Here is a 25,039-nt window from a genome sequence, read left to right on the forward strand (position 1 = left end):
GGAAAGGAACAGAGGAAGCTCTTGAAATTCCTGGGTGGGAAAGGAGGTGAGAAGTCTTTTGAGAGGCCCCAGTAGCATGTAAGCTGGTTCAGAGGGGTCATTTCCTAGTTTAATAGATGGAGGAATCAAGTATGGAGTCCAGATTGTGTAGTGTAATTGTTAAAAGTAGAGGTTATAGCATGATTTACTGTGAAATTTCAGGCACCTAATTTCTCTGAGCCTTTCAAAGGCAGATATGATACCTACCTCACATTTAAGATTCGTATCAAGGCTTGAGCATCAAGGTTAGCACATAGCTGTCATTTTTTGAATACTAGCTATCATATGAAGGAAAACAGGAATGTCTTGAATGCCAAGATATTTAGATTTTCTCTGGGTAATAGGGAACATATAGATTTTTAAGCAATGGAGGGTCTCCCATCCAAGTACTAACTAGGCCCAACCCTGCTTAGCTTCTGGAGATCATAGGAACTCAGCTGCATTTAGGGTGGCATGGCCCTAGACTAAGCAATAGAGTGCTGACCCCCTTGGGAAGGGACAGGATTTCAAGTCACAAAGTTCAAAGTCACTATAGCCGTTTTCCTCTCCCATTCATTCCATCTATATCTCCCTACCCTTAAGACACAAGCATTTCAAAACCATGTTTCTAAAAACCAGCCATTTATATCTGTTTAGGTAAGTTACAGAGGAAGTAAGGTGGTGTATTTACAAGTTGGTTTGTCCAGAAATACTATAACTTAGTGTCTGTATTTAATATTGACAACCAAAAAATATATATAAATATCTTCCATCTATACACAGCAGGGCAGGAGTGTCCATGTCTTCTTGAGCAGTGAGTTCTCAGCCTCCTATGGCCCTCCTCTCATGGTGATCGTCTGGCCCTCAGTGCAAAGGAGACTAGAAGCTGGCAGCCCAGACTGGCCCTTCCCCTCTCCTCCCTGCACTCCAGTGCTTCCAACTGGTCTCAGGCAAGGCAAGATTACTTTGAGTGGTTGGGTAGGAAGAGATGGGTATGGGCAGACCCTAGAGGAGCCTAACCATTAGGGTAGGGAGATCCAGGCCTCAGAAGAGAGTGGCGACAGCTACCTCTTGGGGTAGAAGCCTCATAGTTCGTTGTTTGATTAGTATGTCCTTGGTCATAGGTCCAGCCCTACAGATTAGCATGGTGAAGAAGGCAAGTGTCTAGGCAGGACTTGGTCCCCACCTTCAGGTACTGAGCCATTTAGGGTGAAGTCAGGTGTAGATAGAGGAGACTCTGGCTGATAAAAAAATAATAACAAAATCAGTAATAAAAAAAATTATAAAACCTGTTGCTTGTCTGAATAGATCTGAGCAACAGTCTTGTTTTTGTTAAAATCCTGGAGCCATTAAAGTCCTGAATATTCTTCTGGACTTCACTGGTGGCTGAAGAAAAGGGCCCCAGGCCCGGCTCTGCTGAAATCAGTTTGAAAGTCTCATCCAGCGCCTGTGCTCCAAGAGATCCTTGGGGTTGCTGGGAGCAGGCCGGGCTGGTGGTGTGGGGCTCCTCACACTTGGGAATCAGCCCCCAGGGGGTGGAACAGCTCCTCGGGTGTCTTGTCACTTTGGCCAGCTCCTCCCTGCCGGAAGCCGGAAGCAATCTCATCAAAGGTCCGGCCTTTCGTCTCAGGAACTTTGAAGTAGGTGAAGATGAAGAACAGAACCAGGAGTACGGTGAAGATGATGAAGACATATGGACCACACAGTTGCTGAAAGACACACACATACACTTGGTTGGAGTACTGATCCTACATCCTGGCTGCAGGACCTTGGCTTATAGGACTTGACCTTTGATCTGAAAAAGGGAACAGCTACCCACAGCCCAGGAGTGCTGGGATGACTAAATGAGACTGCCTGCATCTGACATGTGATGGGCTCCAGGGAGAGGCGTCCCACCACAGAGCAGAGTAGAGACAATTCAAACTAAGGAAAGAACCCTGGAATGGAGGTCAGCGTTTCTGGCTGATCTGGGCTCCTGAACCTCAGTTTCCTCCTCAGCAGAATTCCAATTGTGAGCGGAGACAGTGGAGGGTTCTCACCTCTACATACTGGAAGCACATGCCCACAATGAAATTGGAGGTCCAGTTGGAGAAGCCAGCGACAGCAATAGCAGCTGGGCGAGGACCCTGGCTGAAGAGTTCAGCCACAATGAACCACGGGATGGGGCCAGGGCCCACTTCAAAGAAGGCCACGAAGCCAAAGATGGCCACAATGCTGAGATAGGACATCCAGGGCAGCTGTTCCTGTTGAGGACAAGAGAGGGGTAGAAAGTTAGATTAGGTTGTGATGGATCCTTAGAGAAAACCAAAACTGCAGAGGTGGCCCAGGGCAGGGCTAAGAATCCTAGGCTGAGAGGCAGTCCTGAGGCTGATCCTGGATTTGCCACATGGTTTAGGTTCCCTTTACTGAGTCTCTGTTTCCTTATCTGAACAAAACGATCTTAAGGTCTGCAGGATGGCTGTGAGCTCAAGCTGACCCTCTGGGAATGGTAATTTGTACACGTGAAAGGTGCTAAGAGGTCTCCGTGGTCCCCTGGCTCTGGATGCAGAGAAGCAGAATGATGTGGAAGACCATTCCTCAGGCTAAGTGTTAAAAGTTTCTAAGGTGCCCACTCCTACACTGTTGGTGGGAATGTAAACTGGTACAGCCCCTCTGGAAAACAGTGTGGAGGTTCCTCAGGAAACTAACAATAGAACTCCCATATGACCCAGCAATAGCACTGCTAGGAATTTACCCAAGGGATACAGAAATGCTGAGGCATAGGAGCACATGTACCCCAATGTTCATAGCAGCACTCTCCACAATAGCTAAAACACGGAAAGAGCCTAAGTGTCCATCAACAGACGAATGGATCAAGAAGATGTGGTTTATCTATACCATGGACTACTACATGGCAATGAGAAACAATGAAATCTGGCCATGTGTAGCAACACGGATGGACCTTGAGGGTGTTATGCTGAGCGAAATAAGTCAGGCAGAGAAGGACAAATATCATATGTTTGCACGTATAGGAGGATTAGGAGGAACTTGACGGAGGAACAAGGGGGAGAAGAAGGGCGGAAATGGTGGGGGAAAGGGAGAGAGGCAAACCATGAGAGACTCTTGAATGCTGACAAAAACTGAGGATTGATGGATGTGGGGGGGAGGGGGGATGGGCATGGAGGAGGGCACTTGTGGGGATGAGCACTGAGTGTTATGTGGAAACTAATTTGACAATAAACTATTTGTAAAAAAAAAAAGTTTCTAAGGTGCCCAGCTCAGGGCCAGCAGAGTATGCCCGAAGCATGTCATCCTATATCATCATTCTCTGCGAGGAGGCCACAGTAGGAAAGGTACAGGCTTTGGTTGTGATCTCAGATCTGCCACACATCACCTGCTGCATGCTGGACCTCTCCACAATCACCAGACTTTCTATGCTTTGGTTAAGTTGTAAAATGAGCATGCTGTTGCTTCCTTGCCCAGAGGGAAGACAAAGAGTGTTCGTGCATGTGAAATGCCTGGCAGAGGGTTACCACAGAGGTTACAGTTACAGGCTCGGGGCCAGCAGACCTAAGGTCGATTCCTGGCTTTGTCCTTTATCTGCTGAGTTACTAACCTCACTGGGACTAGAATTCCTTACTTGTGAAATGGGAATACTAACTACACTTGGCAGGGGTGAGGGCTGAGAGAAGGCATGTTCCCAAGTCTTCGTGGTAAGGGGAGGAATACTTTCTAGGGCAGTTCTGAAGATGAACAAAGCCATGGTTGAAGACTTCGGAAGACTTAGTACTGGGCAGAGCAATTCCTGGGGAAGGAGACCTCAGGTTCTAGGGCCAGAGGTGCTATGGTGAGAAAGCACCGAACAGGGAGAAGCCTGTTCAAGACAGGATGTGAGTGGGTAGAAGGAGACAACTTCCTGGGAGTCAGAAGGTCATACCCAAGCCCATGGGGCTGGGGAAAAGGGGGCAGAACTAGGGAGAAGGCAGGCCCCACCTGGCCTCTGGATGCTTCCGGCCAGGCTGGGGCCAACACAGTGACCTGGATCAGAAGATGTCATGAGCTTCCCCCCGGCCCCCCTGCTGTCTCACTCCCAAAGCACAGCAACTCACCAGCAGTGCCAGCGCGACAGTCATGAGCACAGCACAGCCCGCCATGCCAGCCAGGCCTATGAGATGCAGGGTCCGCCGGCCGGCTCGTTCCACCACAAACAGCTGTGGGCAGAGACAGAGTCAGTGCCACCCCCTCCTGGTGCCTCTCGGGCCTCCCCCACCCCCTATCCAGAGGCTCATCCCAACTGTTAAGAAAGCCAAATGGCACTGCCTCCTCCGTGGGACTCAGCTTAAGGACCACATAGGATCTGAGGGGCAGAGAGCTGACTCTAGGCAGCAGGACAAGGGTGAGAGCCAGCCCGAGACAGCCAGACGGCGGAGCATCCTGGCTGTGACTTTGGGCAAGCCTCTGCACTTCTCTGAGCATCAGTATCATGGGCTGTTTGAAGTGAGTAATGAACTTGACAGGTTTGTGAGGAGGAGACGAGAGCACTCAGGAAGAACCCGACACATTGCTTGGCTCGCAGTAAACGCTGCTGTTCTGTCACAAGGCCTTGAGGCCACCTTGAGCTGGACTCTGGCGGCCGACTGATGGTGGGCAATGATGCAGACTCACCGACACGACAGTGAAGGCTGTGTTGACGATGCCAGAGCCAATGGTGGCGTACACAGGCTGCTGCACCCCCGCCTTCTCGAAGATACTCGTGGAGTAATAGAAAACCTAGGGGACAGAGAAGTTGTTGGGACTTAGACCGGTGCGGTGGCCCTTTCCCCACCTCTGTCTCTGTGGGTGCCGGACACGGGTGTCTACAGAATGAAGGGGACACTGGGTTTTGGTTCTAAAGGAAAGCTGCTCCACTGGCAGGGGCTTGTTTGTTTTAAGTTTGGGATCTGTTCACAGCACACACTTGACCACGAGGTTTGGCTGGGCGCACAGGAAAGGGGGTGAGGGGCACTCACAGCGTTGATGCCAGACAGCTGCTGGGACAGCTGCAGCACCACGGCGATGAGGATGGGCTGGCGGTAGGCGGGTGAGCGGAACAGCTCCAGGATGGTGACCTTCTTCTCCCGCATCATCTGCCGACTTTCCTCCTTCATCTCCTGCAGGTCGCGGGTCACATCAGCCGTCCCGCGCAGTTTCTTCAGCACTGGGGGGACCGGAGGGAAGGTGGGGGTGGCTCAGAGCAGGAAGGAGGCCGGGGCCGGGGCGGGGAGGAGGGCAGGGCCCCGCCCTTACCGCTCTTGGCCCGGTTCTCCTCGTTGCGGTTGATGAGCAGGAAGCGGGGGCTCTCGGGGCAGAAGGGCAGCAGGACGCACTGCAGCAGAGCTGGGACGAAGATGATGCTCAGCAGCAAGGGCCACAGCTCCTCGCTGCCCATGATGGAGTCCAGGCCGAACACCTGTGGGCCGCAGGGGTGGAGAAAGCCGCCCTGAGCGCCCTAGCCCCGCCCCCATGCCCGGCCCCACCCCACCCAGTGGCCTCGTGCTGTCAGCTGCTGCTTTACCCCGGTGTCCTCGTTTGTCAACCTCACAGCATAAGTGGGAAGACCAATGGCACATGGCATAGGGGTGGTCACTCTGCGGGCGGTACAACTTTGGGGAGGGGAATGGGAAAGCCGTCTGGAGAGAAGGTAAGTGTATACAAGGCCTCATGGCCCGCAGGCAGGAGAGACCCTGGCATGTAGAGGTCCCAGTGGGCTTCCCTGAGGCTGGCTCCCCAGGGGAAGAAGGACAGGTCATGAGGCTGGGGAGGCTGAGACAAGAAGGGCCAAGTCATCTGGACTTGCGCTCACACCAGGGAGGCCTTGGCGGAACTGTGAGTGGCAGAGTGCTCTCTGGTGCCTGTGCCTACTAGGGTGTGTGCACGAGGATGTCCCTCGATGCGGGGCTGTGGAAGACTGGGTGACAACTCTGATCAGGGTGTCCTCTGGACGCAGGAGAGCCACCGAAGCTGTGGGGTGGGGGCAGTGCTGGGCGAGCAGACCCTGCCCCATCTTACCTGGGCGATGAGGATGCCAACGACAATGCCCAGCTGGTGCAGGGTGCCCAGGGCCCCACGAAGGGCCGTAGGGGACACCTCCCCCACATACATGGGGACGAAGCCTGTGGTCAGGCCACAGTACACACCGATGATGAAGCGGCCCAGGATCAGCATCTCAAAGGAGTTGCTCATTTTCGAGAAGCCCATGAGGACAGAGGACATGAAGGCCAGCAGGTTTATCATCAGCATTGAGTTCCGTCTGGGGGTGGGGTCACAGGTCAGGTGGGTGCCTGGATCTCCCCAGATTCCCAGGGGCTTGGTCACAGGCAACACCCTCAATAGACAGCGAAGTCTCCCCCACTCCCATCTGGGATGCCCTGGCCAGGGCCAGGACCCCTTCTGCTCACCGGCCAAAGCGGTTAACAAAAAGGCCCACAGAGAAGGAGCCAATCATGCCTCCTACGGAGAAGATGGCCACGGAGAGGGACCACAGTGTGGTGAGCGTGGCAGGCGAGATGCTCTCCCCATAGCGATAGATCCAGGTCTGGTTGTAGAACTCTTCAATCACCTGCAGTGGGGGAAGCAGCCTGTTGAGTCGGCCAGGACCCAGCCTCCTTTTCCCCTTGCACTGTCCCCTCAAAGAGGGCCCAGCACCTCGCCAGACCCCAAACTCACTGCATGTCATTGAGCCAAGTCCCTCCCTTTTGCAGGCATTAGTTTCCCCAGGTGAGAAACAAGGAGCTGGGCTCCATCTCCAGGGCAGCGCCTGCTTTCCTGCTTCCCCAGGTGTGGTTTCCAGTGCTTGATGGTTTCACATGCTCCACAGAACTTGTTGGAGAGGACAACAAATGACCAATGTTGGTAGCTCAGGCACAGAGCAGAGAGAGGTTCAGGGAGAAAGTGCTTCTTCCCATTTGCCCTTCTCTTCAAGGTGCCTAAGGTGCTAGGCTCTGGCCACCTGGGCCCTGTCCCCAACCCCCTGCTGGGGAGGAACTATAACTGGACAGATGGCTCCACGTTCCAGATGCTCTGGGATGAAGGGAAGGCTCACGGACTTCAGTCAGGGCCTGTTGTGACCAACTTGCACAGAAGACGTGCTCCCGAGACTCGTGCAATTGCTTTCTGACCCCCCAGTCCCAGCTATTTGTGGGAGTTACACCCTGAAGGACCCACGGCCTCCCCCCGTCTCCAGGGTGCCAAGCTGGGAGGCATGAGCAAAAGCTAAGGACAAGGAAGTAGTTCCAGGAACTGGAAACACCTGTCCTAGAGGCCTGCCCACTACCGCTGCCCCCACCCAAGGGAGGGCCTGGCCTGATCCACCGGTTCTGCCTGAGCACACTCACCCTACGCTCAGGCAACACAAACACCCAGTGCCATGGGACTGGCCAGCGCCACCCAGCCACATGCGTAGCTGGGAACAGGCCCAACGTACCCAGAAACAGCTTCCTGTGCACATGCACCATCACACACACATGCTAGTGCTCACACAATCTGAATATTCCTGGCTTCAGCCAGTCACAAACCTGCATGTCCCTCTTTCCCTTTAACCACCTGTAGCTCAAACTCCTCTTGCGTCGCTAGCTCATCCTGGCACCCCCTGCACGCGCATGCTGCAAGTTCATGTGCACGCAGCAGTATGCAGCCTTTTACACAACCTGCATGCCACTGCCCTTGGACCTCTCTAACCCTCCCAAGCCCCAGGGATCTAACAGAAAAGATGCGGTGGGTAGCCACGATTGCCAAGGGGGAAACTGAGGCCCTCAGTTCCAGGAATGCTCATCGAGTTTGCTGGGCCTGGCCGCACAGTCGCAATGGGTCCTTGGCCTCTATCTTTTTCCTGCCCATGATCTGTCCCGTCTGGAGACACCTGGCCGAGGCCAGGCTCTAGGGGGTGAGGATGGGTTGACACAGGAATGAGGAGAGGAGGGAGGCAGACCTAATGATCTTCTGTCCCAAGGAAGCCAGACAGGGTGCGGGGGTTAGGAGCCTGGACAACAAGGGAGTTCCGATCCCAGGTCCATCGTTTATCTCAACTGGGACTGAGGGCAAATTATTTCATCTCAAATGGTGATATCAGCAATATCTATCTCATAGTGCTGCAGGGGACTAGTGAAACGGAGAGTGCTTACATGCTGTCCGACACCATCACTGAGCCAAGGGGCCCCACCATGTTCCGGTATTCACCCAAGGGCAGTGCAGACCACTGACAAAGTCCAACCGACCCTGCATCCCATAATTCAAAATCAAGGCTCCTGGGAGGTACTGGTCCAACCTCCCCACTTAACACCATCTCTACCTTCGCTCTCAGCCTTATTTCCACACTCTCCACGGTTACTCTGCCTTGAAGGCCCACCCTGCCTTACCATGCTGAAACCTTTGGAAATCCAGCTCAAAGGGTCCCAGGAGTGTATCCTCCCTGAGGGCAGGGACCCCAGTGGATTCCCACCAGGACCTGTCCCAGAGCTGGTGCCAGGGACGCTGGTGAGTGATTGAAGAGAAGGCCTTGGGCTCTCCTCCTGGGAGCCCCTGCTTCTGCTGGGGACAGATAGAAGGCAGATTTTAACAAAACAAAACAAAGTGCTGTGTTCTTCAAGGGATAAAACCAACCTCAGAGGAGGACTGGTTGGGAGCAGTAATGCTCCATTTATCAGGCTCTGCAGAGAACATGCTGTTCTGGATAAGGGGACTGTCCAGATAAATGACGCTTGCCCCACTAAGGACCCATCAGGGCAGAAATCTTTCTCCCTTCTGTCACTCTTACTCTGCTGCCCTTGGGGCTCTCCACAGGGGCAGGAAGAGGTGTTTCCCCCAGAAGGCCTTGAATTTATGCCTTTTGTAGTCCTCAGGGTCTTCCTCCACCCCCGTGGTTCAGATGCTGTCTCCAGAGAAGTCCCTACATCCTACTTTAAATTTTGCCAAGAAGTCAGCTAATGGAATTGCCTGAATTGTGCGCAAAGAGCCAACAAGTGCGGAGTAAGGGCTTTCTACTTAAAGCAGCTTAAAGATGTCAGGCTGAGGCTTCTGTTCTGGCTGCTCAGGTCTTTAACCCTCTTCTTGGGGCTGGCTGGAGAAGCCGAGGCAGCAAGAGGACCACATCCCCAGAAGCTCCCCTCACCCAGCTAAGTGTGCTCCTTGTCATAACAAGGCACGAGGTAACAAGCTCATGAGATCCCCTGCTACTCAGACCTCTTTATGGGGATGCATAAGGGTGAGCAGCCAACCCCCTTCACCTTGGCCCAGGCTCATCCTTCCCACCCTTGGCCAAGCTGAGACTGTGCAGTGGGTTCCTGACTTCTGACCTGGCACTTAAGATTTCTGGGAAGAAGCTATGCCCCACGTTCACTTTCCATCCCTGCTGCTGGTATGGGGATTCTGTGTCCTCTCCCCACTGGGAGTCTGTGCCCTACGTGGGGCTGAACTGTCCCTTGGCCCAGGAAAGGCAACGAGTCCCTGGAAAATGAGAAGAACCCTGCATGGAGAGAAGTTCTGGGATCAACCTCCACCCAGTCACCACCCTCAGCATCCATCCTAGCACGAGCCTACTCCCTCAGAAGGATCCCACAGACCCAGTCTGCACGACACAATCACCGACAGCCTCCGCAACCCTGGCTCATGCTTGAGGCCTGGCTGGTGCTGAAAGCTCCCACTCACGGGCTCCCTCCCACCTCACAAGTTCTTCACAAGGCTGGGAGACCCTTGATCCTGCTACCTCCCCACATCCAATCAATTACTAGGTCCCGTCAATTCACCCTCTTCATCTGTCCTATTCTCTACCTGTACAGCACCTGCCCTGGGTCTCTCCTGGATTCTCCTCCTGACTCCTCCCATCCATCTGCTTCTGCCTCCCATGATTAATTAATCCCCATCATAGCATCAGAACCCTGCACGTCAAATGCGCCAGGTTTAGCCAGATCCGTCTGTGTCTCTGCTCCCTTCCCAGCCCATTCCCAACCTCTCTACCCACTGAGGGTTCTCTGTGAGTGCATGCATGCTGGGCAAAAAAAAGGGGGGTGGGTGGCTCCTGGTCAGCCTGAGGGGGGACTGCCATGGCGTCAGACTCTTAGGAGTTGAGGGCTATGAAGGGTCTCTGTCCAGTCACCCCTCACTGACCCTAGAGGGCAGATGCCCGCTTGGCGACACCGTAGGGGCCAGTGTGGTGAAGCAGGCCTGCTCTGGACTGCTGAGATCCCTTAGACTGGACAGTTCCCAGTAGAAAGCTATTCCTCATCCCAGGAGGCTTGCGTCACATCTGACTCCTTGGGATTCCTCCCTCCCTTCCTCTGCCCGCCCGGGCAACTGTGGGAGAAGGACGACACATCTGCCTGTCTGCAGAGGAAGTTCTCACTTCCTCTGTGTCTGGGCAGTGTCTGTAGTGAGGGCCGGGGCACGAGGCACAGTCTGCTGCCCAGCATACGGAATAAACGGTTACTGAAGTCACCGTTGTTCTTTCAAGGAGAGAAGCCGCCATCTTCAGAGGAGCATTAAGGACACACAGCATTTTCCACTTTTAAAGTGCCCGAAGACAAAGCATTACCCTAAGGAATGACAAAGCATTACCCTAAGAAAGACCTAAAGGAAACAGGGCTCTGCCTCAGGGAGTCTTTCCTCAGATCTTGCCTGGCTGCCCCACTCACAGAGAAACCCAGCAGGTCTGCAGAGCTTCAGGGCACAGGCTTCAGCTCGGGAATGAAGAGTAGTGAGTTCCCTGTCAGCAGGGAGCATACAAGTCAAAGTTTAGGGCAAAGACTGCTAAACATTTTACGTAAAAGGCTTGATAGAAAATATAAGAAGTCAACTAAACTCTGAGCTCCAGTTAGGAGGAAGAAAGGGCCAGCTTGTCCAGTTTAGTCCCTTGGCCTGGCCTTGACCACAATTTCTTATTCCCTGCTATCCCCTCCCCCAACCAGCTACCCTCCCTCAGCCCAGAGTTTATGTCTCCATAGCAACTCTCAGCCACACCCTAGGGTCAGCTGAGTTCAGAGCAGGTGGAGCTGGACAGACAGTCCTACCTGCTGGGTCCCCTGAGACCCCTCTGTAGAGCCTGGGGAAGAGGTCCAGGCAGCCAGACGGAGCTGGAAGCTGGGCCCCAAGCCCAGAGGAGGGGTTCCGACCACCCATGCTGCTTCTCCAGAACAGTCCCAGCATGGCTTCTCTCTAAACCCAGGCCAGGCCTTCACCCTGGCCTCCTCACTGGTCCCTGACCTCCGGAGTCTCCCCTGCTGGCAGAGAGATCTTCATGTCCCGCATCAGGCCCTGTCCCCAGCCCTTCTTGGCTCCCCACTGCCCCCCTCACACCCCCACACAGGGACTCCCCCATACCACCCAGGCACCCCACATTCCTGAAATTTTGCTTGGGCTGCTCCTCCGCCTTCTCCCTGGTGAGCAGCTGAGCACCTTTCAGAAAACACACCGACACTCCTCTGGAGAGCCTTCCTGAAGGCACCCCCTCCTTCTCACTGCTGCGGTTCTCAAACGTGGGCAGTTTGGCTCCACAGTGGACGTCTGGCTATGTCTGGGGACATTTTTGATGGCCGCACTGGCAGGGATGCTGCTAAACATCCTACAGTGCACAGGACAGCCTCCCATAGCACCAAAGAACCATCTGGCCCCAAAGGTGAATGTTGAGAAAAACCCTGCTCTCTGAGCCAGGTACCTTGTCTGTCTCCCACAGGGCCCGCCCACACTTCCATCCACGCTTCCGCCTGCGGTTGCCCGAGAGGTAACTGCAAGGAAACATGTGAAAGTTCAGCATGGGAGACATCCGTTCATCTGGGTCACTGGGTCCTGGCACAGGGCTAGGGGTAGAAAGGGTTGTCACTAACTGATAAATAAGCCATGAATGTGAGGGGCTTAAGCAATGATGTAGCTACGACAGGGCTGTCATGGGGTAAGACCATTGTGCAACCGTGTGTGGGAAACCGTTGAGATGTCTGGACATGACTGAGCTTGACTTGACCTGAAGTCAGAGTAAGAGGGAGTAGCTGGGAAGTCATAGGTGTGTGAAAGGGTGTTGCGGTGCCCATCTCACTGTAGCATGATTGCCATTCCTTCTGCAGTGGTCAGGGATGCAGACCGGAGCCAGACTCCCTGCATTCAAATCCCAGCCCTGCCACTTACTGGCTGCATGTCCTTGGCTTAGTCACTTAACAGCTCAGGGTCGCAGTTTCTTATAAAACAGGGATTAGAGTGCCTCCCTAACGAGGTGATTGTAAGAACAATTGAATTCTGATTTCTGAGCACTTACACAGTAAGCTGTAAGGGTTTGTCTTAATGGAGATGGGTTAAGGCCAGAGGGGACCCAGAACTCTCTGGATCTTGACTGAGATAAGGAGAAGCTGCCTGGAGCCTGGAGTCCAGTGCAGCCCCAGGGGGCAGTAGGCTGGGCTGAGAGGTGGGTATGGCCTCTAGTACTTTCACTCACAAGTGGGGTCATCTTAGGCAGACTTTGCCGGCTCTCCAGGCCAAGTTCCTTCTTCATCAAACAAGGAATGCTGAACCAGTGGGCCATCAGGCCCCTTCCAGCCCTAACTCTGGCTTCTGAGGATGCTTCATTCTGAGACATGCCTGACACTGTCCCCTGGCCAGGAACTCATGGTTTCTAAATGGCCTTTAGTCATCTCTGTTGGCAACCCGGCCATTTGGGGAAGGGAGAGGCAGTTCTCTCCACCCAGTATGGTGGTCAGGATGCCTTGTTCATTTATTTGCTCTCTCTGTGGCTGGGCTTCCCTTCTCCGTCCTCCCCAGAAGACAGGAGGCCTGGCAGGGGCGGCACGGGGATGTGGTCATTCCTCCCTGGTGAGGCCTGGAGGCCACCCGTGGCTCAGCCTCTCACTTTCCAGGTGACCTCATCAGCCTAGTTTCCTCCTTTATAAGAAGGCAAGATAACCCGGCCCCACCCTGTGTGTGGGGTGGCCGTGAGGAGACGATTTATGGGGAGGTGCTCTGTAAACATTTAAGATAATGTTATGATTAATTTAACCACTTCCAGGAGGAAGCCTTTTGGGGCTTTTTTTATGGAGGAGCCCCAGCTTCTGGCATCCTCACCATTAGTGAGGCGCAGGCTCCTGGGAGAGCAGGCCGCCCGGGCCAGCCCAGGGCCACTTCCTAACAGTCCAAAACAGACAGGGGCAGTCAGTGGGGGGGCTCAACACTTCCGCCACCGCTGTCCTGGGTGTATGGGCCACCTGCCCCTTGAAAGGCTGCCCCTTCCCCCTCCCATTAGCCTGCCTTCCTCTTTCTCAAGTGGCACCCGGAAGCCCTCCATTAACCAGGCTCTGGCTCTGCCCAGGGGTTTCCCCACCCACCCACCCCCTGCCCTGAGTCTCCAGGACGGGGGCCCAGCGCAGACCTCCTCAGCACAGCCCCACCCCTGCCCCGCCTCCCACCGTCTGGGACAGAGCCAGCAGATGTTGTGGAGCGAAAGTGTCACAGGGCTGAGTCACTGTGCCAGCCCTGTGCCGTCGTCACCCGCACCCTTGTGTCATCCTATCCCCTCTTCCCAGCCTACGTTTATTACGTTGAATCTGCCCCTCGCTGGAAGGACTATGACCGGGCTTTCCAGAAGCGTCTGTAACACGGGAAGCCCAGGTGCACGCCCCGGAAACCCCGCTCCATTTCAGTGTGTGCACTATCATCTGTGGCCACTCCAGGCCTCGCTGCCTGCCTCCTGAAGAAGTGATCTCTGGACAGGTGCTCACAAATGCTCCCAGAAATGCCATCTGTGCCACCCACCTGCCCCACCCGCTGCCTCAGCTGTTCTCCCCTTCTGCCTGTCTCTGATTAGGCGGGAGACTCGGAGGACCAGAGAACGTCACCGTGGATTCGGCCGCATCTACAGCCTCAGAAGAATCTCAGTCCCTCCCCACCAAATGCCACCCTGGTGTCTCTGCTCTGGTAGCCCCCGTGTCCTGAGACCCCCTGCCCTCCCCACCCCTTTCCCTTCCCAGCTCACCCTCACTCCCTCTGCTGATTCCTTACAGCACATTTAAAAATAGAGTCTTCACATGGGAAAGAGCATCCCAGCCTGGCTACGCCTCCATCCACCACCCTCTTTTCTTCCTTCTCCACCAAGTCTCTTGGAAGGGCCATCTTTACCCTTTCCCATCCTCCCCACCCCTTCCTCAACGTGCTAGAGAGAGGTTTCTACCACACGCGTCCGCCCAGTCAAACTTTGGTCGCCACAAGGTCATCATCCCGTCTTCTGGCATTGGGCAATTGGGGCTGACTTGTCCAGGTCAACCCCGGGGCACCTGACGGCACTCCTTCGCCTCATCCATCCACCTCCTACTTGACTCTTCCTTCTCTTCTCATTCCAGTCTCTCCAGGACATCTTCCTCTCCTGCTATTTGGATACTAGTGACCAGCGCTCAGGTTTTCTCCAGCTGACCACACCCAAGAAACAGACCCCCATGTCCAAGTGCTCCCTGTACATCTCCATCTGTGTCACACCAGACCTCAGTTCGGTCACGTCCCACAGGCACCTGTCAGCTCCTCCCATACCTGCCCCTCCAGATCCCATATCACCCAAGCTGGAAACCTAGAAACCATTTTTTAAAAACGTTTATTTATTTTGAGAGAGCACACAAGTGGGAGAGGGGCAGAGAGAGAGGGGGAGAATCCCAAGCAGGCTTCGCACCATCAGTGTGGAGCCTGATGTGGGCTTGATCTCACGAAGTGTGAGATCATGACCTGAGCTGCAATCAAGAGTCAGGCGATTAACTGACGGGGCCACCCACGTGCCCCTAGAAGTCCTTTTTAAACCCCACACTTGTCCTCACACTGAACTGATGACCAACCCTGCCCATTCTTCCTGCTTGGTCTTTTGTTTTCCTATCTCTATTCCAAAGCAGCTTTCTTGCTATTTCCTGGTCTCTCTCGTTTTCCATCCTCAGATCCCTTCCACTGCCCAGATGCCCGAATCCTTTTCAAAATGCAAATCTGATCCTATCTGTCCTCTTCAATGTGTCCCTATTGTCCTCACTCTGAAGTCCCTACTCCTAGCTTAGCTGACTCCTTGGTGCCTGTGTGCCCGTCCTGATGGTGCCATGCCATGCCATGCCAGTGGCTGATATTTTGTAGATGAAATCTACCCACAAGGCCCTTTGTAGTCAGGCTTGGGCTTATCTGTTGGCCTCCCCAGCCTTCTTTCTCCTCCCACTCACCCTAGGGACACACCAGTCTCTCTCCTCTGCCTACCACACCCTGTTCTGTTTCTGGAAAACATCCCTTCTATCCTGATCTTAGAGTCCTCATTATGTCACTAACTCACTAGGTGATCAGTAGGGACATCGCTTAATCCAGGAGCTCTGGACTTTGGCAGGCCACACGTTAGAATCAGTTGGGGAGTGTTAGACATCCCATGCCCAAACAGCATCCCCGATCAATTACATCAGAATCGGGAGTGTCCAGGACACCCCAAGGTGCAGTCAAGTGCAGAACTCAACCTCCCTCTAAGACCATAGGATTCCCATCTGCACGATCCCCAAAGGTATTTAGCGTCGAGGCAGGCACCTTGGCAAGAGCTGTTCAGAGCACTTAGCTACAGCAGGGCTTGGTGCCGTTCCAAGCATGGGAGCCATTTCAGACGAGCTTGGAAAAGTCCCGTCACCTCCGCTGCAGCTGAGCATGACTCAGCAGGTCAGGCCTTCCTGGTGACCCGCTCCCGGGCATCAGGCGTGGCCCCCCACAGCCACCCTCTGCCTGCTTGGAGGAGGACAGCTCCGACTCCCGACCCTGCCCAGTTCCCCCAGACAGGCCTTGGGAGGCAGCCACACTCACTTTCTAGCCTCACCCTCTGCACAATGAATGCAGTCCTGACAGGACTGTCTACTCTCATTTCGTCCTCCCCGGGAAGGTACAGATTTTTCAACAGACGTGACAGCTGATCCAGAAGATAGCCTGCAGTTGTGGAAACTGAGTCTGGCTTCTGGAGCCACTACTCACTAGCTATGTGACCTTGAGCCTGTGGGTCGTTTCATCTGTCCAGGGCCTCAGTCTTTAAGTCCATGAAATGGGACTCACCACCCAACCTCATAAACATATGCAAAAGGGCTGGTATAGAGATGGGACTCCTTACAGTTCCCCGTCCTGCCCCTTGACCCCTTTCATCTTCTCTCCTGGCTGAAGCAGGTGGGCTGTGCTGGAGGTGATCACGGGAGTCCCTCCCAGTACTGACATTCAAGCAACAAGTGAGGTCTGGGATGTGCTGTGAGGAGGAGAAAGTAAGCCTTCCTTCCAGCAGAGCCCTAATCCCTGTGGTTCCCTACAACGAGCCACCATTTGACTGGCACAGGGCCTCCAGGGGAAGGAGGCTGTTGCCACGTGGAACAGGCTGCCTTATGAGGGAGGGTGCTGCCGGTGGGTGGTATGAGCACCCTCATATCACCTGGTCTGCCCCCAGGCAGACGAGGGTTGGATATCAGCGCCATCCCTGCCTAGCAGGGAGGATACTGGGAGGTTTCCTTTCTCTGGCCACTCTTCCCAGTGCAGGGCAGGAGCAGAGACTGTTGCCTGCCTGCCCAACAGAGCACTGTGAGCAGCAAGTGAGGTAAGCGCCGCAAGCCCTCCGTAATCCCAGAGCATCACAGAAATGAAGCATCATCACACATTGTTGTTTTGATGATCAGAAACGTCTGTGTTGGGTGCGAGGCTGGTCAAAATGACTTATAAAGACGCCACGATTCTGCAGTCCTGAGATTCAAGGCCAAAGCCAAGGGTTTTTGACCTTTTCGGGGCCAGAATGATGGGTGGGTGGGAGCAGATGAACTGATATAAAGGACTGATACCCAAGAGGCAGGGCGAGCACGTGGGATGTGGGGTGTGCAGTGCACAGCAGAGCAAGCCAGTGTTGAGAAGCCACGGAAGGCACAGCACTCACCTTCTGGGGGGCGTTGATGACTCCGGTGTTGTAGCCAAACTGCAGGGAGCCGAGCACTGCCCCTCCCACGGCCAGCATGAGGCGGCCCGTCAGCTTCTGCAGCGGAAAAAAAAACCCACACTGTGACAGGCATGTCTGGGCCCAAGTTACCACAGGGCAGGGCATGGGCTGGCAGGTTCCTTCATTCAGATAGCTTGCCTGACTCCTGGCACCACACCAGCCCTTCTCCCGGGAAACTCAGCCACTTCCTGACCTCAGATGCCTGAACCAGCCCCGCTGACTTCTAGACACTGGGCCAGCCAGACTCCTTCCTGGGGAGAGGGGACTGAGGGTCTTCTTTCTCTGCAGCCAGGTCTTGGCACTCAAGTCTCATTCCTCTGCCGGAGCCATGCCCAGGGTCCAGGTGGCTCAAGACTGCTAGGGAAGCCTGGGAATCAAGTCTCCTAAGCAACGGGGGCCAAATTACGGGGGAGGAGCTGCATAGGTAGGGGAAGCACCCTGGATTTGGACCCGAAAGGGCTGGCTTCTGAGTCCAGCCCACCTGCTACTTGTTCTGTGAATTCCAGCAGGCTCTTGCCCTTCCTCACTCCTCCCTGGACCCCCGTTTGGTTTTGTGCAAGACAGGAACAGTCATGCCTGTCAGTATGGGAGGTGGGGTCTTGCCCTTTCTTCTCCTTTCCTCCCCCCATTCACAGGGCAGGAAACTGAGTCCTGAGAGGCAGGGTAAGTCTCATTACTCAGGAAGCTGCAAAGAGCCAGGTTGGCGCTCAGGGCTCCTGATTCCCTATCTCGTGCCTTTCACGGCAACCACCTGCAGACCATGAGCTTCCCAGGGTTATTTGGACATTGATGACGTAACAGCCAGGAATGTGCTTTGGAAAAGTACGTGACACCAGGCGAGGAAGTGTTGGGCCAAGGCGTTTCTTTCTTTCTTTTTTTTTTTTTTTTTAATATTTATTTATTTAAAGAGAGACAGAGAGTGTATGAGAGAGGAGCAGAGAGAGGAGCAGAGAGAGAGAGAGAGAGAGAGAGAGAGAGTCCCAAGCAGTCTTCACACTCAAGAGTGGATGGATGAATGGACACAGGGCTTGATCCCATGACCTTGAGATCACGACCTGAGCCAAAATCAAGAGTCAAACACCATCCAGGCGCCCCTGGCCAAGGTGTTTCAATGGGCAAAGGGCTGGGAGAGAAAAAGCGTGGTGGGTTTCTGTCCCATGGCAGCCTGGGGCATGAAGGCCACAGGCAGGGAAGAGGCCAGCAGACAGGACAGCCCTGGGTGAGCAAGGTGCCCTTGCTGGAAAAAGGGAGAAGACTCTTCTTTCCTGGCTTATAAAATGAAAAAGCAGGGGTACCTGGGTGGCTCAGTCAGTTAAGCGTCAGACTTTGGCTCAGGTCATGATCTCGCGGTTAGTGGGTTCGAGGCCCGCATCGGGCTCTGTGCTGACGGCTAGTTCAGAGCCTGGAGCCTGCTTCTGATTCTGTGTCTCCCTCACTCTCTGACCATCCCCTGTTCACACTGTCTCTCTCAAAATAAATAAATAGATTAATTAATTAAATAAATAAAATGAAAAAGCCAAGGGGCACCTGGGTGGCTCAGTTGGTTGAGCATCTGACTATTGATTTTGGCTTAAGTCATGATCTCAGAGTCAGTAGGACTGAGCCCTGTGTTGGGCTTCGTCCCGAGCATGGAGCCTGCTTGAGATTCCTTCTCTTCCCCTCTTTCTGCCCCTTCCCTGTGCATGTGTGCTCTCTACCAAAAAATAAAAAATAAAGTAAGATAAAATAAAACAAAACAAAATAAAATAAAATGAAGCAGTCAAGAAATATGACATGAGGCAGGCCCTTAACTGGTTGTGAAAGAATGGAACTGGGGGAGGGGCACCAAAGCAACGGCTGGCCTTCACTGTGCGCAACACAGAGCTGGGGGCTGGGGGCTGGGGGCTCAAGGGGAAGGTTGGGAAGTACTGAGCCACACATGTGGAGGGGAGAGCTGCTTGGCCACAGCCTTTGGCCTTAGTTTCCCCACAGAATCCAGAAGCAGCCCTGACTTCAAGATCCTCACAGATAGCACTGGGCTTATGGCTCATCAGACAGGTTTCTAGTATGATCTTTTCATTCTCTAGAAGCTATCAGGCCAACAATTGCAAAAGCCAAGGTTCTCACATCAGAGGCAGAGAAAGAGGAAGAGGCTTTGGCTAGCGTGAGTGCAAACGCTGAGTCCATCCTTCGTCAGAGGAGTGCTGAGACAGCCTTCCCATGGGCCCACCTGGCCCCTTTCTGGCCCAGCTCTGGACATTCCTCCTATGCTGCCTCATGGCAGAGGCGGGGTGGAAGACAGACTTTTCATTTTACACCCTTTTGTGTGTTTCTGAATTCTGAACCGTGTGAATGTATCATCTACTCAGAAGAATTTTTCTTTTTTAATTTTTAACGTTTTATTTATTTCTGAGACAGAGAGACAACGTGAGACACAGAATCCAAAACAGGCTCCAGGCTGAGCTGTCAGCACAGAGCCCAACGCGGGGCTCGAACCCAAGAACCGTGAGATTATGACCTGAGCTGAAGCCGGAAGCTCAACTGACTGAGCCACCCAGGCATCCCTCAGAAGAATTTCTTTATAAGCCCCGTGGTTTCATATTACTTAGAAAAAGCGTTTAGATAAAAATATAAGCAAAAAATAATACAGATGACACGTGGATCTGGTAAGAGCCATGCTGGTAGCACAGGAATGACGGATGCCGCGGCAGGGGCTCTGTGAGAGCGAAGTCCTAGTATTACAGACCCTGTTTGCAGTCTGGCTCTGATGTTCCAGGGCTGTCTGGGCCTCTGAAGTTACTTTCAGGGCCCTGTTGAGCAGCTGTAGCCTCTGGCAGTGGGGACTACTGAAAGCCAAGGACAAACCCCTGGGCTGGAATCTCCACGGGCAGGTCAAGGTCAAACTACTTTAGAAAACCTGCCTAGCCACACCCTGGGCTATAGCCACAGCCACCCAGGCAGGCTGCTGCACTAGGACGAATGCTCAGTGGCCCATGCTCCAGGCCCTGGATGAAAAGAGGCCCCCGTCCTGAGATTAAGGAAAAGGTTCCCCCAGAAAGTGCACAGGGGGCTGGGAGAAGGCATTGTGGGAGCCCTGGAGGGAGAGACTTCTAATTTTGCCTGGGGACAATTGAAAGATAGGTTCCCAAGAGGTGACATTGGAGTTGGGCCGTGAAGGACGTGCAGAGAGTCTGCCAAGTGGGGAAGCAGTGGCAAGACTGCATTCCAGGTAGAAGAACAGTACGTGCAGGGGAAACAAGAGGGGCCTGATTCTGCCAGATTAAACAGGGAGCGCTTGCTCCGTGTGGCTGGCAGCGAGATTCAGAGGGGGAGAGCATGACCCCCTCCTGGGTAGGCTGCCCCCACCACACCCAGCTTGATCACGGCTGTCCTGAGAATCAGGAGACCCGGGCTGAAGATCAGAGAACTGCTTCCCTTCACTTAGCTGGGATTCGTGGAAGCCTCTGGGCCTTGGTTTCCTCACATAGGAAAGGGGATCGGAGTTCCTTCCCTCAAGAGTTGTTGTCAAGTTCCGATTCAGTGGCCACCGTGGAGCCTGGCAGGGTTCACCTGACTGACAAGCATTTGCTGAATCAGGGAAGAATAAGAAGCCACCCTCAATTGGGCCACCAGAGCACCATCTGCCCCCACCAGCTCTGTGGCTGCAACGGAAACACCGTGATGCAATCCATTCATCCCATGTGATTCCACAGATATTTAATTATGTGCCAAACTGATGAACTACTTGATGAAAACAAAGAGAAGGGGAACAAAGCCCACAGCCGTGGCTTTCTGGTGAGGCCTTCTTTAGGAGTGGAGGAGCATCGCATCTAGGATCTGTGACCCCCAGCAGCCCATCACTGCCCTGGGGCTGAGGCTACCTTCTAGAACATCCCACACTCTTTCAGGGTTTTGCCCTTGTGTCCTCTGCAGTCTCCAGCTTTCGCTTCTGGCAGGTGGGAATACCCATTTGCTGTTCTCCCACCCATCTGGGAACTCCCTAAAAATGGAACCTGGGTCTTACCCAGCGCTGCAGCCGGAGTGCCCAGGGTAGGGCATGGCACAGAACATTTGTTAAACAGGCCACTTTGGAATTTAGCTCTCGGGCAAAACAGGCTCTGCGTGTATCCACTTGGCCAGAACAGTACTCATGCTAACAGATTTTAACTCAGCCATTTATGGACCTCACCCCTTCACCTCCATCAGCCCTATCCCAGTATGAGGGTCCTGAGGCCCACTGAGCGTTCTCCATCTCTCTCCCAGGGAGGCCACTGATGCAGGACCTCTCCACCCGCATGCCGGGATGCCAGATGGCACCAGCCAGCCGGTGTCGCATAACTTGCTACGCACTGTGGCCTTTTGACTCATGCCTGTGTGCCCTTCCTCAGCACAGTGCTCCAGCCTTGGGCTTGGCCTTTGGTCAATATTGGCAGAGGGAGGGCATGTGGCTACTGCCATTCAGAGGCAGGGCCTTTTCTATAGGAGGAGGGTCGTGGCGCTGGCACGATCCAGATGTTGCTCCCATCCTGCCCTCCACCCACAGCTTCCCAATGGTTTTCCAAGGTGCACCAACGCCTAGGACATGGGGACCTTGTAACTGCTTGGTCCCCAGTTCTGAGGAGGGTGAGAGGGAGGTGAGGGAGAGGACTATGGAATCCGTAACAGCCCCTTTATTATTTGTTTTGTGTATGGGTTCCCCCACCCCCCACCCCCCCAAGACCTCATTTGAAGAAAATTCTGGGCATTAAAAAAGAAGTCCAAGAAACTGCAGAATTCCTGTAGCCCTCTTGTGTAACAGATGGGAGCCTAAGGTCAGAGGGCAGAGGCCCAGGATAGTCAGCAAACAAAAGCCAGGGCTGGGACTTGAGTTCTTTGGATTCCTTGACTGGCAGTTTACTCTCTGACCTCTTCCATCCTGCCAAGTCTTTTCAAAACGAAGAGTGATGGGTTACCCCCTCCAAAGCCTAACCTTCAGGTGACCTCAGGGATTTACTCCTCTTGCCATTTCCTTCAAGCTTTCCAGTGATGTCAGGACTTCTGCCTGGCCGAGCCTGCCGTGAACCCCACGGTGGCCCTGGGGACAGAAGGTACTCATCAATCTTTAAGGCAGAGAGGAGAGGAGGGAGAGAGCTGCTGCATTTATCAGTACCAGTGAGGCCCTAGGCGCCATGCCAGGGGCTCCCAGGTCCTGATTTAAATCACCATGAACACACTGGGGGAGATAGCTCCCACTTCACGGATGAGAAAACGGGAGGCTCTGAGAGGAAAAAGTGGATAATCAGAAGGTTCTTGGCTTCTGTGAAGCTTCCAGCAGGAGGTCTCCGATGCCAAATCCTATGCCCTTCCGGGTCATGTCCTCCCCCACCTTGCTTCCGGGTACTGGTCCCTGAAGGAAACAAGGTTTCTACCTGGTGCTTTCTATGTAGGTCAAATTCTATTCTAGCAACTTTTGGGTCTTGGCTAGTCTGAGCCAGGCAGGATAGCCCAGGCCAAAGCTTGGAAGCCTCTGGCCACTGGGTAGATTTTGCTCTAAGCCAAAGTTGGCAAACTATGGTCTGTTGGCCAAATCTAGCTTGTTGGCTCAGAACGGAGTTTACAATTTTTAAGTGGCTGGGAGGAAAAAAAAAGACTAATATTTTGTGGTACATGAAAATGATACCAAATCCAAATTTCAGTGACCACTGAAAACATATTATTGGAACATAGTCACACTCATTGATTTGTGTATTATTTATAGCTGCTTTGCACTACAAGGACACACAGGGACTATATGACCCACAGAGCAGAAAAAGTTCGTCAGGCTCTGCCTAAAGCCCTAGGTCCTCTGACTGGCCATGTGCAAACCGAACACATGAACTGCACAGGATGCTCAAAGCCTTCCAGGTTTTCAAATCATTCTCTCTAAATAACCACAAAGGTGTCTGTCCTAAAATGAGATGTTAAGAGCAAACACGCAGGGCTGTGTGCACGGGCCTTGGTCCGGTCGTGGACATCGGCAGAAGCTGACACCCCAGACACGTACCCATTCAGTGGGGAGTTGGGTGTCAACGCGACCTTGATGAAATTAATTTGGTAAGACCATGGGAATATGCAGAGGTCTCTGGCAGCGGACAAGTGCAAATCCCAGCTCCCTCACTCGCGTGACCTTGAAAAAGCCTATTCCCTTCAGACCTCTTTTTCTCCGCAAAAGAGGTTTCCTAACAATACATGACTAAGGGACGATCATACCTGTAGGCACATTCCCCACACTGTTCTAGTTGATGGAGAATTGGCAATAAATTAAACCAAACTGCTGCCTTCACAGAACTTGATATTTTATTTGGGGACAGGTGGGCAGGAAATAAATACCTAAGATACATCAGGTGGTTGAGTGGTATGAAGAAAGAAAGTGATGGGGGTGCTATAGCTTAATCACAGTGGACGTGCCTGTAATGGAATATTATGCAGCGGTTGGAAAGAATGCAACACATCTGTATGCACTTGATATGAAGAGAGTGCCAGGGTAGACTGTTAAGAGAAAAAGCAAGGATGTACGCTTTGTTAAGGAAGGAGGGGAAAATGAACCTGTATAATGGCACTTGGCTTATACTGCCAGAGCAAATACACCTGTAAATATTTACCTCCAAGGGACGGTGGGTGAACAGGATGGGCTGTGCAGAACTATGTAGAAAGGGTAATCCAATCACATAAAAGTCACATTTATAGGCACATAGATACATGTGCCCAGAAGGAGGTCTGTGAGGGGAACCACCAAACCATTACAACTGGGAGACGACGTTCACTATTTTGCTTTGTGTGACGGACTCTACTACTTCTGCAATCTTCTAAAATCCTCAGCCTGACTCAGAGAGGGGTGTATGACCCTCACTGCACTTGAGAAAATAAGCTCCAACAGGAGGTGGACTCATTCTGCCCTGAGTTCAAAGCCTGGCAGCCCTACTCAGTTACTACAAAACCCCAAGGTTTAGGCCTTAGCTACTGCCTCTCTGGCTTGGTGGCCGGATGGCAGAGCCCTGGGCTCCACTCCACCCCTCCCACAGAGGGAGGTTAACAATCAGAGTTTTGTTTTGGTGGCAGGCCTGGGCCTACCAGCCTGGTCACGGCCTCTGGGAGTCCACGAGGCCAACCAGGAGCCTGCTCAGCCTCCACCATCCCGGGGACGCCAGTTACCCAGCTGAGTGGCTTTGTCACCTGCATGCCCAGGAGTGAGGAGGGGGAAGGGTGAGGCTGCAGGTCCCATGCCAATGTGGCACACTTCCCCCTTTGTTCCACGCCTCCCCAGCTCTGCCAGCCCCGGGGGAGGGGGAACTGAATGCCTGTACCCTTGGAGCCAGAGAAGAGGGCTCAGCCCTACACCCTGCGACCAGGAGGCGCTGGGTAAAGCTGAGCTCCCAAAAGTCACAAAGCTGATTATGGAGGATTCGGGACGGACCCAGCTCTGTGGCAAGTAGAGGTGGGTCCCCGAATGGCTCAGCATGGGACAAGGATGGTAACGGATATGTTTATACTGTCCGTGCACCCAAGCTGGCCATACCAACGGTCTTCCCACCTCAACAGCCTCCACTTTGGGTGGCACTTGGCCAGTTTCACCTTACTTGCCATGGGGTAGCAGGCTTCCATCTCCAGGGAAGGAAATCAAGGCTCTGAGGAAAGTCACTTCCCCAAGGTCATGGTTTTGTGAGGACATGTTTTATATCCAAACACAGAAAGATTTCAGTTGTCAAGTTATATCTACTCCAACTTTTATTGATTGAGTTTTTTCAAAATTGGGGGGGGGGGTGGGCGCCTGGGTGGCTCTGTCGGTTTTATATAAATTTAAAAAAATAAACATTAAAAAAAAGACTGTTCTTTTTATTTTTTTAAGTTTATTTACTTAGCGCATGTGAGAGAGAACAAGCTGGGGAGGCAGAGAGAGAGAAGGGGACAGAGGATCCAAAGCAGGGTCCCTGCTGACAGACAGCAGAGAGCCCAACGTGAACTGTGAGATCGTGACCTGAGCCGAAGTTAGACCATAGATGCCTGAGCCACCCAGACACCCCAAAAAAACTTACCTAAAATAAGTTTTTTAATGTTTTATTTATTTTGAGAGAGAGAGAG

At 53.3% G+C, this 25,039-nt stretch overlaps 1 protein-coding gene across 1 annotated transcript in view; it reads right to left on the reverse strand.

Annotated features, from left to right (window-relative positions):
• Window positions 1-643: 643 nt before the first annotated feature.
• SLC2A1 (solute carrier family 2 member 1) overlaps window positions 644-25,039 on the reverse strand; it is a 28,736-nt gene continuing 4,340 nt past the window's right edge. The window contains exons 2-10 of the mRNA XM_039238712.1: window positions 16,904-16,999; window positions 6,435-6,595; window positions 6,046-6,286; window positions 5,284-5,446; window positions 5,007-5,194; window positions 4,663-4,767; window positions 4,107-4,208; window positions 2,058-2,261; window positions 644-1,727 (exon numbers count right to left, since the gene is read on the reverse strand). Of these exons, the coding sequence (XP_039094643.1) occupies window positions 1,527-1,727; window positions 2,058-2,261; window positions 4,107-4,208; window positions 4,663-4,767; window positions 5,007-5,194; window positions 5,284-5,446; window positions 6,046-6,286; window positions 6,435-6,595; window positions 16,904-16,999 (1,461 nt within the window). The 3' untranslated portion in view covers window positions 644-1,526. The remainder of the gene's footprint in view (window positions 1,728-2,057; window positions 2,262-4,106; window positions 4,209-4,662; window positions 4,768-5,006; window positions 5,195-5,283; window positions 5,447-6,045; window positions 6,287-6,434; window positions 6,596-16,903; window positions 17,000-25,039) is intronic.

This window comes from Hyaena hyaena, unplaced genomic scaffold (genome assembly GCF_003009895.1).
Source record: "Hyaena hyaena isolate Hyena2069 unplaced genomic scaffold, ASM300989v1 scaffold_144, whole genome shotgun sequence".
Classification (NCBI taxonomy): Eukaryota; Metazoa; Chordata; class Mammalia; order Carnivora; family Hyaenidae; genus Hyaena; species Hyaena hyaena.